This window comes from Cebidichthys violaceus, unplaced genomic scaffold (genome assembly GCF_023349555.1).
Source record: "Cebidichthys violaceus isolate CVI_PGR_0920_01 unplaced genomic scaffold, fCebVio1.0.p SCAF_10, whole genome shotgun sequence".
In the NCBI taxonomy this organism is placed as follows: domain Eukaryota; kingdom Metazoa; phylum Chordata; class Actinopteri; order Perciformes; family Stichaeidae; genus Cebidichthys; species Cebidichthys violaceus.
The window spans coordinates 14806624-14818191 of NW_027176263.1; the positions used below are offsets into that span (position 1 = coordinate 14806624).

Consider the following 11568-nt stretch of genomic DNA (forward strand, 5'->3'; position numbering starts at 1 on the left):
AATAAACACCCAATGATTATTTTTTTATCGTTTAATCTAATGATTGAGTAATTTATCAATTATGGTAATTCTCATATTTTTATGTCCTGATTTATATCATATGTAATAAATATTAAAACGTGTCTGATTAATATTTCAACATACCACATTATCTGAGCATTCACAAACTCCAGACCCTCCAGATGATGAAGGTCTTCATCACCAAGAGAAGAACATTGATCTGGATGCACCTGTTCAGCACAGGTACTTTGTGACTTCTGGAGAAATCAAGAGATTGTTGATCAAATATCACTGCAAAGTAGCACATTGTTAGTAAAAGAAGAAAAGACTCATGGACACTGAGTTTAAAATAAGGAGAATTTTTTATTTCACTTCATATATAGTATTGCTAATAACACATCTATGTTCATGTTGAGATAAGAGAGGGTTGTAATATAGTGAGACTTGCTCTCTCCGGGAACAAGGAACAGATGATGTTCTGTTTGGACACATAAGATGTACGACCTTCTAGAATGAGAGTAACGTTGTTGAAGTTACATCACTCTGTTTAGAGTATTGTTACATCAACCTCTAGCCAGACTGGAAAGACAACACTACAAACACCCTTAGGATAAACTCCTACCCACATTCTGCTAACTAACATCAGCTGTGTGTGATCCTGTACACACTGAACTATCTGGTCAGCAGAGAGAAAGTTTCTCTAGCAGGAGGAGACTCTCCCTCCTACAGAGAACACAGAGACACTGAGGAACCAGAACCAGACCAGAACCCAAACCCAGGATAAAGAGGTTCAGTGAATGTGGTGTTGAAGGTGTGGAGGTGGATCAGTGTGTCAGAGGAGACTCTGTAGAAGGACAGAGAGCCAGCAGGACAGTCCACATACACTGCTACTCTACAGGAGGAGGAGGAGGAGGAGGAGGAGATGTATGTTCTTGTGTTATTATGACAGACATAGTGACCACTATCAGAGCAGAACAGACTCCAGGACTGATCATTCCTTCCAAACAAACAGTCTCTACTGTCTCCTCTCCTGATTCCTCTGTAACTCACTGATATAGAAACTTCTCCTCTCCACTCGACCTCCCAGTAACAGCGACCAGTCAGACCAGTTCTACACAGCAGCTGAGGCCAGTAGTCAAACCTGTCTGGATGATCAGGATATGACTGATCCTCCTCCACACCTGTCACCTTCCTGTTGTTGTCAGACAGTTTGAGTTTTCTGTTTACTGTGTTTGTGTCGAGTGTGAGTTCACAGGAATCTGATGGAGAGAACAAGACACAATACAGCTGCAGTTATTAATCTATCATCTGTTTGATGATGACATCAGAGATGTGAATGAGTGATGTCACAGTTTGAAGATGCTTTGTTTTCATAAATCAAATTCAAAGCACACTTACACTTCCTCAGACCTGGTCTGAACCATCGGACTCCAGCAGGCCCCACCCTGAAAGGAGGAGGGGGGTCAGAGCAGCATGGAAACATGGACATTACATCACTCTCATACACAGAGCTTTGTTCTTCATGTTCACATGGAGCACTTATTATTAATCAGCTCATATTCTTTTACTTCACTGGAGGAAATAGATAACGACAGAGAAAGTGGTTGGCCTCTGTTTATGTGAGAAATAAAATGCCTATATTGGAAACTGAACTTCGTTATTTATGGCACGCGTCAGAACAAACAATCAGCAACAGTGGTGACATTTTTGATAAGCAACGGGGTCACTACACAATGGTTATGGCTAACTGTTTCACTTCACCATGGTTCACTCTCGGGCGTGGCACTCGTCAAGGTTGTTCACTGTCCCCACTTCTGTTTTCCACTGCCATTGAACCTCTGGCCGAGGCTAATAGAACATGCCCACATATTAATGGTATTAACAGTGGGAAAATTAAGCATATTATGTCGTTGTATGTGGACGATATACTGCTATTTCTCTGCAACCCTAAACAATCAATTCCCTCTGTGCTAGAAACAATCAATTAATTTAGTAGTCTCTCTGGCTTAAAGATCAATGTGGGTAAATCTGGAGGCAGTAGAGACCCAGATAATGGTATGTCTCCATTTAATTTGTCTTACAATGACTTTAAATATCTGGGAATCCATATCTCCTACCAACTGGAAGATCTGGTGAAGATGAATCAGTCTCCTATCCTTAAACAGGTTAAATTGGATTCACTTAGATGGCTGCCACTTCCAATACCTTGGCTGGGACGGATATCTGTTATTAAAATTAATATACTCCCAAGAATTTTGTATCCTTTGCAAATGATACCTAATGACATCCCAAGTAGCTTTTTTAAAGATCTGAATCGGAGCATATCTAAGTTTATCTGGAAAAATAGTCCTAAAATGTGACTGGAAAACCTAACTATCAGTGGTAAATGGGGGTCTAGCAGTACCAAACTTTAAACACCATTATTGGTCTATACAATTGAAAAATGTATCAGAATGGGTGGCACAAGACCCTAAATCAATATGGTTAGACTTTGAATCACAAGGATGTAACTCGTTCTCATTATCAAGTCTACCATTCTTAAATAATGTTAAACAAGCATCAGGCACTAGGGACAATTTTATTGTAAGTATCATTCTAAGCCCATGGATAAAGGTAAAGAAGGCATTTTCCATCAACTTTTGTTCTACACCGATTGTAAACAATTTTATTCCTTTTTGTGTTGACCCTGGCTTTAAAGAGTGGATCACATAGGGAATTAAGGTAATAAATAATCTCTACAAAGGTGGTATGATGAAATCCTTCAACCAACTTCAGGAAGAGTACGGGCTACCCAAGACATACTTTTTCTGATTTTTTTCCATGACCCACCATGATGCCGTCAACGTGTCAGGATACACCGCTATCCTATTCTCTAATGTTGAAACAAGACAACGCTCCAGAAAAACAACAGTTTCATCACCTTCCCTCCCTGTTTTGGCTCATCCTGGCTACTGTTCCCTGACTACTTCTGTCTGTATTGATGGTCTGATGTGGGACACAAACAGTTTGATGAGTCTCTGGTAGTTTGAGGTAAGCTTAGTTTGTCAGAGTCATATAGGCTGACAGTGTGACAGAGAAAAGGTTTCCAGCTCTACCTCTATCAGACTGATTGTCTGTGGCTGCAGCAGGCCTCTTCATACCTGAGAGTTTCCAGTCTCCAGTGTGGATCCTCCAGTCCAGCAGCCAGCAGCTTCACTCTTGAGTCTCCTGGATGATTGTAGCTCAGGTCCAGCTCTCTCAGATGGGAGGGGTTGGAGCTCAGAGCTGAGGCCAGAGAAGCACAGCCTTCCTCTGTGATCAGACAGCCTGACAGCCTGCAAACACACAAAACAACACACATGTCACATAATCTGAGGGAACTGTAAGGGCTGAAGGTTACTACACAACTGAGAAAATTCCGGCTACTGTGGGGTTACATTAACATTATTATTGATTGTTTTCTAGTGACAACCAAACACCCACTAATAATGTCCATCAACAATCTGACAACATTACTGCTAACTCTCTGATATTTCAAGTTGAAACAATAGAGAGAAAAAAGACTATAAAAGATGTTTAATTGATATTTTTAAAATAATGAGAACAAAATAAACGCATTTGGTTCAAAACCATGCAAGCACAGACACAATCTTATGCAGAATAAGAGTTTATCCATTAATGTCACAATCACAATTAAGGTGATCAACTGTGGAAAATTAATCCTGACCTGAGAGTTTCCAGTTCACAGTGTGGACTCTCCAGTCCAGCAGACAGCAGCTTCACTCCTGAATCATGCAAGTTGTTGTTGCTCAGGTCCAACTCTGTCAGACTAGAGGACTGGGAGCTGAGAATTGAGGACAGAGCTTCACAGCTTCTCTCTGAGAGGTTACAGTCACTCAGTCTGAAGAGACAATGATGAAGAAAAAATATACAATAAGTAGAAAAGATAAAGTATTTAAGTTATGATACATTAATCTAACTCTCTCTGTACTTACAGAGCTTTTTTGGAGGCTTTCACCACTGGCAGCAGCCTCAGAAGAGCCGCCTCTGAAGCAGAGTATTTCTTCAGGTCAAACACGTCCAGATCTTCTTCTAATGACAGTAAGATGAAGACAAGAGCTGACCACTGGGCAGGAGACAGTTTATCTGTGGAGAGACATCCTGAACTCAGGGACTGTTGGATCTCCTCCACTAGAGAACGATCATTCAGTTCATTGAGACAGTGGAACAGATTGATGCTTTTCTCTGGGGTCACATTCTCACTGATCTTCTTCTTGATGTACTGGACGGTTTTCTTATTGGTCTGTGAGCTAATTCCTGTCTGTGTCAGCAGACCTCGTAGGAGAGTCTGATTGGTCTGCAGTGAAAGACCCAGGAGGAAGCGCAGGAACAAGTCCAGGTGTCCATTTGGACTCTGTAAGGCCTTGTCCACAGCACTCTGGTAGAGACGTTTTGGTTTAGGTTTGTCTCTAAAGACTTTAGACAACCGGGAGGTTGTTTGTTCTTCTGACAGCAGATTGACACCAAAGTTGATGAAGGTCAGATGGACATGAAGAGCAGCCAGAAACTCCTGAACACTCAGATGGACGAAGCAGAACACCTTGTCCTGGTACAGTCCTCTCTCCTCTCTAAAAATCTGTGTGAACACTCCAGAGTACACTGAGGCTGCTCTGATATCAATGCCACACTCTGTCAGGTCGGATTCATAGAAGATCAGGTTGCCTTTCTGCAGCTGATCAAAAGCCAGTTTTCCCAGAGACTCAGTCATCTTCCTGCTCTCTGGACTCCAGTGTGGATCTGTCTCAGCTCCTCCATCATACTTGACCTTCTTCAGTTTGGACTGAACCACCAGGAAGTGGATGTACATCTCAGTCAGGGTCTTGGGCAGCGTTCTTCTCTCTCTGGTCTTCAACACATCCTCCAGAACTGTAGCAGTGATCCAGCAGAAGACTGGGATGTGGCACATGATGTGGAGGCTTCGTGAGGTCTTGATGTGGGAGATGATCATGCTGGCCGGATCCTCATCTCTGAATCTCTTCCTGAAGTACTCCTCCTTCTGGGGGTCAGTGAACCCACGGACCTCTGTCACCATGCCAACACACTCAGGAGGGATCTGATTGGCTGCTGCAGGTCGTGTGGTTATCCAGAGGCGAGCGGAGGGAAGCAGTTTCCCGCTGAAGAGGTTTGTCAACAGCACATCCACTGAGGTGGACTCTGTAACATCAGTCAGGACCTCATTGTTGTGGAAGTCCAGAGGAAGTCGACACTCATCCAAACCGTCAAAGATGAACAGAACCAGGAACTCTTCAAATCTGCAGATTCCTGCTTCTTTGGTTTCACTGAAGAAGTGATGAACAAGTTCCACCAAGCTGTACTTCTTCTCTTTCAGCACATTCAGCTCTCTGAAAGTGAATGGAAATGTGAACTGTATGTCCTGGTTGGCTATGTCTTCAGCCCAGTCCAGAGTGAACTTCTGTGTTAAGACTGTTTTCCCAATACCAGCCACTCCCTTTGTCATCACTGTTCTGATTGGTTCCTCTCTTCCAGGTAAGGGTTTAAAGATGTCTTCTTGTCTGATGGTTGTTTCTGGTTTGTCTTGTTTCCTGGATGCTGTTTCAATCTGTCTGACCTCATGTTCATCATTGACCTCTGCAGTCCCTCCCTCTGTGATGTAGAGCTCTGTGTAGATCTGATTCAGAAGGGTTGGGTTTCCTTCTTTAGCGATCCCCTCAAACACACACTGGAACTTCTTCTTCAGGTTAGATTTGAGTTCACGCTGACAAACTGGAGCAAGAAGTCCTGAATGAACACACAACAAAGAAGATCTCAATGAGTCAAATAATAGATTTGAACATGTCATTTCCTCAAAGAATGAGTCTATGACAGTGACGTGCAGTGAGGTTCATGGCTGGTGAGGCACTGACACTACATAATTCAGATTTACAAATATATGAACCCAATAGAGTAGCTTAAATCACCATTCAATTGGCAGCCTGCACATTGACTATTGGTTGTTTTTCATATTTCATATCAGCATTCTTTACACACATAGGTAAGGTACATATTTGATTCCACTGGGAGCGTGTGCGCCGCAATCTGCTCCCACCGACCTGCCCCACCGGGAGCGTTTCAGAAGCGGAGCGCTCGCGGGCACCACCCGCGAAAATCGTGACATTCCGCGATAATCTGTGTAACAACCATGGATGTATAAAAAAAATAACAAACACATAAAAGGTTAAAGGTAAGCTTGGATATAGAATCTTACATTTTTGTGGTCAAAGCAAAATATAAGAAGAAGAAGAGAAGCGTAGAAGAAGAGCAACAACAGAACAAGCATAACCCCGATCTGTGGGCTCTCTCACGCCCCCTTCTTTGAGGCTGAGGTACTGTTTGCCTCCCCTCTGTGCTTTTTCACAGCGGTTTCTGTCAGATCAGCAACACTAAATATGTTCTACACAGACGTGAAATACATTACCTATTCTATGTAAAGAAAGGACATATAATAAAGTGTCTACAAATATTACAGTGGTGACAAACAATGAGAAAGCAAAAGGCACGCGCTCAACACAGTTAGTGAGGGATTGCGCAATCTGAGGTGAGGCACAGCTCGTCACTGCCTCACCTCACGTGTCTCCTCTGTTTGAACAGGACATGCGCTCATTCAGCAATTTTGATTATGAAAATGCTTAAAATGATTGGAATCATACAGAAATGACATTTATAACACAGATCTGTAGAGAAATATTAATATTTATTTTATTTTAGCATTATTTGTTTTTTACTTTTCATGATTCCCTGACCGCACGTCCCTGGTCTATGAATATATTATGGTCCATCTCTTGAGACATGAGTAAACGTCCCATTTATCCAGCATGTTAAATCTTTAGAGAAATCCTCTTACTGCTCTGCAGACTCTCAGCCAGCTCCTCCTGCTTCATTCTCCTCAGGAAGTGCAGTGTGATCTTCACGAATGCCTCTCTGCTGCTCCTCCTCTCCTCTTCATCCTTACCATCCAACACCTCTTCATCCTCCCTCTGACTCTCTAAGCATTCTGGGTAATCTGAACTCAGTCCCTTCTGGATCTTCTTCAGCTCGTTCTTCACAAAAGTGACGATGTTCTCCTCCAGCAGCTGGAACAGAATATTCTATGAATGACACAAACTAAAACCATGGAACCAAACATCAGATCCATGTTGGACAGACTGACAATCCACTGGTCTAAAAAGTGCAGCATGGAGATGATTGTGAGCAGAATAGATGTAAAAGTAGTTGTACATGTACAGACCATAAATATGGAGTCCAGGTGTGTTTGATGCTGCTGGGCAGACTGACCTCTGGGAACCTCTGAGCTCTCCTGGCCCTCTCTGTGGAGGAATCATGAAGAATCAGCTCACATTGTGTTTGTACCATTAACACAAATACAACTAGTTAGTTAATTAGTTAAAGATGTTGTGTTCTGTCATGATTGATCACAATGAAAACCAGATTTAAAACAGATTCTTATCTATGCTTTTAATGCTTTTATTAGACAGTAAAAGTTATTTTATTGGCAGCACGGTATAGTCAAAAATCATATTGTCAAATTCATAACTGTTTACTTTATATACCTTCTATACCTTCCACCACTAGATACAACTACAACTAGAAACAACTATAATTACATCTGATGTGATACTTTTTCATATTTGGTGTAGTTTCTATTCTACCATTGTGTTGTTAGTCAGATGTACCAATACTTAATACTGTTGATCTGCCACATCATTGAAACAAAGGGTCTGTATTTGGTTTTGGCCACAGCACCATTGGGGAGACTTCCTCCTCCTAGTCTTTCTTGTCTCCAGACCTCTGCAACTAGAGTTAGGATTATATCCAGAATGCTACTTCCTGTCTGATGTAAAACCTACAACAATTAGTTCAAGATATTGTGTCATGTCATGATCATAATGAGAAATGAGATCATACTGACAGTTCAAAGACTATAAATGATGGACGACCAAAGTTGAATCTGTGTAACAGTTAAGGTCATAAGAACGGCGTCCATCTTTGAAGTTAATCAGACAAAGTTTAGACCAATCACTCTTCATGGACTCACAGCTGGGTACAGGAGACTTTTCTCTCTGCTGCTGTGAACTGATAGAAACACTGACATTACATCATCATCGTCATTCAATCATGAAGAATCAGCTCACAATGTGTTTGTCCACACAGAGACCAACACAAGGTAAAGGTCCATGAAGTGATATCTGGATGTGGATCAGATGAGTCCCTGTAGTGGTAAAGGTTTACTAGTCCTGCTGATCCCACTGAGAATCAACAGCTCAGTCTTTCAGCTCACTGTTTTCTTCACCAGTCAGTTTGGTTTAGTCCCAACAGCTCTCACCAAGGACTCCATGTAGCTCTCCCTCCCTCACCGTACACTGCTGAAGTGCCCTGGATCAAGGCACCCAGAACCCCCAGCTGCTCCAGTGGAGCGTCTCAGTGTCAGACTGGTTGTACTGGGCAGCTCCCAGTGTGAATGTGTTTCAATGAAGAAGAGTTTTGGTGCTCAGAGAACTTCATCTGAGTCAGTAAAGGTTTTAAACTTGGAGATCTCACAACAGAGAGTCTGATAGAACCACATCATCATCATCACTTTGTTTTCATCATCAGTTTGAAATCCTCACCTTTGATCAACAGAGTGGCGTCCATCTTTGAAGACTACAGAAACATCCATAGACCGGTCACTCTTCATGGACACACAGCTGGGTTCAGGTCCAGGTCCAGGTCCAGGTCCAGGTCCATGTTCAGGTCCAGGACAGTGTGGTCCCTGATGGATCCTGATCACATGTGTAGAAACAGAGTCAGTGAATCAAAGACTTTGAGTCATGGACAGTTAGAGATGGTCATCTCACCTCTGAGCTTTGGTGTGGCTGGTTGTAGAGGGAGGGACTCCCTCCTCTCTGTCCTCACACTGATTCATAGCAGAGTCCACACCTTCACACAAACACAACAACATTATTTATCTTCATCATGACAAACACACAGAGCTCATTCATCTCAATACTGAAGACACTCATAGGACAGGACTCATGTTGTTGTCACTTTGAGCTGCAGAGTCATCTCTAAGAAATGACGTTCACAATACTCTTTAGTCTTTGGCTTGTTTGAAGACTAGAGGAAGACACTTCATGTTTTATTTGCCTTTCTTTGGGGATGACATCACTTTTCACTTCTATTTGACTGACTTTGAAAAGCTCCTCAACATTTGAAATGTTCCTCTGTTTCCAAGTCTACTACATCCAGTCAGAGCATGCAGTGGCAGCTAGTCCAATAATCCAAAATCAATCATGTGACCTTGTTAGCTGCTGCTGAATTCACATCCACATCAGCTCCCAGATACTTTGTACCTTCATCTGTAGAGGAAACAGAGCAGAGCTGAAAGCATCATTCTAATCATTGATCAGCACATCAGCACTCATTCATCCATGACATCAACGTCCTGATTCTCTCTGATGGAGTCACCGCCTATGTCTCCTCTCAATGAGACTGTTAGTAGAAGTGTCGCCCTCTGGTGGCTCAAAGGGAAACTGTAACATTGAACCCACTCATTTCACCGTTTCCATTAATTTAACTATTTAAATAATCATGGCCACCAAATACCCAAATGTTTGACCCACCTGCCTAGGTAGCAGAGTGCTATTGGACCAGCTATGGGTGGGGGCGGGGCATGTCTCTGTGATATCATCAGGGCCAATGGATATCAAACAGAACGCTGTATATAACAGGTGAGGCTGATAACCGACCTCAGTAACGTTGGACATGACGTATGAAGCTCACATGAAGAAACACACTTCACTTGCTTCTTTTCCTTGCTTCCTTATTTCAGTCCACCACTGCGGTCAAACCAGCCTCCCCTGTGTTCAGAGTGTGTGATTAATCTCACGTTTACGGTAAAGCAGTGGACAGATGTGGGAGCTGATGGAAGGAACCAAAGTGACTTTTGAATTCAGTCTCACAAGAAGAAGTTACAGAAATACTTGATGTTTTTGGAATGTTTTGTATGTACAGTATTACATCATCGTCCACTCTAAAGTTACCGCACATCCCTCCAAGCAATACCAAAAAAATAGAAATTATAAGCCAAAGTACCACAAAAATGTACTTTAGTACAGAAGTTGAATGAATGTACTTAGTTACAATCCATCAGTGGCTTTTTGGCAGTAAGAGATTGAGGAATAAAGAAGGAAACAAAAAAGGGAACAGAAACATTCAAGTCTCATGATGTGACTCCTTCCTGTTGTTGTTCCCTCTGGAAGAGACTTTGACATTAGATTACACAAGAAGTACACACTAAAAGTACCTCATATTATTGGTGCATGTAGTCTATAAAGTCATATATCCCAAAATAAAAAGTTCATAAACTATTCATGGAAGAAAGGGTTTTTATTTCACATAAAATTTAGACAAAAAGGCTGAATCTTGGTCTCTGGAAAGAACTTTGACATTAGATTACAAAGGAAGTACACAGTAAAAGTACTTCATATTATATTTGATTGTACTCTAAATAGTACAAATAGTTCAAATAATAGGCTCTTAAATTACTGTTCAGGGTTCTAATTTATAAAACAGAACATACAATCCACCAAGAGTCCCTCAGTGAAAAGAGTCGCTTACTAACCTTGAGAAGCAGAGAAGAAGAAAGCTGCGACACCACGAGCTCCCAAAGTAAAACTAATGTGGAAACAGGAAGCGAGGGGCCGTCACGAGGACACCGGAACCAGTTTGACATGTTGCTGTGTATTGAAATTCATATCAAACAATATCCACCTCAGTGATCATGCAATAAGGGGCTAAATATGAAATGATGTGAAGAAATATAGAAATAAACAATGTGAATCACAAGGCATCAAGGAGCAGAAAAAACAACAGAGACTTTATATTTACAGATTTATTCTGGGGACAGATATTTCCCCACAAATCTTTCTGTGTTTGACTAATGAACATGTTTGATGTGATGAGAAGAACTATTAGAAATGGTTGATGAAGCAAACAAAGGAGGGCTCAGTATGATCATTGTGAAAAACTGTCACAGGACATGTTGGTCTGTCACCTTCCAGAAGGTACCAGGGTCCACTTCAGACCTGAACCTTTGGAAAATAAATGCTTTAGACCTTTTGACCTCTGGGGAAACAGGCCCACACTTTTCTTTGTTGTAAATTAGGTTTATTAGTTTTCCTTTAGGAGTCCAAATGTCAAAGACACTTCCTCTGACCCTTCCCAAAGACACAAGAAGTTAATCGGAAAACCTTTAGACCAATCACTCTTCATGGACACACAGCTGGGTACAGGAGACTTTTCTCTGCTGCTGTGAACTGATAGAAACACTGACTGAAGATTTCTTCTTCAGCTTTCACTGGCTTTGTTGGACAGTAAAAGTTATGTCTTGATTATAATGTTTATTCAACCAAGGCATATGGGATACAATGACTAAAACAACTAGAATCACATCTGATGGGATACTTGTTGTATTTGGTGAAACTTTTTGTTTTTTAACCAGTGTGTTGTTAGTCATGTCTTAAGACTGTAGACCTGTCACATCACTTATTGTAT

At 41.7% G+C, this 11568-nt stretch overlaps 1 protein-coding gene across 1 annotated transcript; it reads right to left on the minus strand.

The window, feature by feature from the left end:
• Positions 1-343: 343 nt before the first annotated feature.
• On the minus strand, positions 344-10682 carry LOC137884892 (NLR family CARD domain-containing protein 3-like). The gene is made up of 10 exons (XM_068726982.1): positions 10637-10682; positions 8871-9371; positions 8643-8795; positions 7265-7343; positions 6881-7109; positions 3975-5778; positions 3707-3880; positions 3141-3314; positions 1399-1445; positions 344-1259 (listed from the first exon to the last, which is right to left on the minus strand). Exons 2-10 carry the CDS (start codon positions 8972-8974, stop codon positions 724-726), a joined length of 3300 nt encoding a protein of 1099 aa, XP_068583083.1. The 5' UTR covers positions 8975-9371; positions 10637-10682; the 3' UTR covers positions 344-723.
• Positions 10683-11568: the final 886 nt, after the last annotated feature.

Bases quoted from the DNA above. Each gene is read 5' to 3' on its own strand.
- LOC137884892 (XM_068726982.1), bottom strand. From the start codon at position 8,974: ATGTTGTTGTGTTTGTGTGAAGGTGTGGACTCTGCTATGAATCAGTGT. The intron at 8,796-8,870 runs GTGAGATGACCA...ACATGTGATCAG, and splicing joins AGCCACACCAAAGCTCAGAG to GATCCATCAGGGACCACACT. The intron at 7,344-8,642 runs GTGAGGATTTCA...ATTCCTCCACAG, and splicing joins CGCCACTCTGTTGATCAAAG to AGAGGGCCAGGAGAGCTCAG.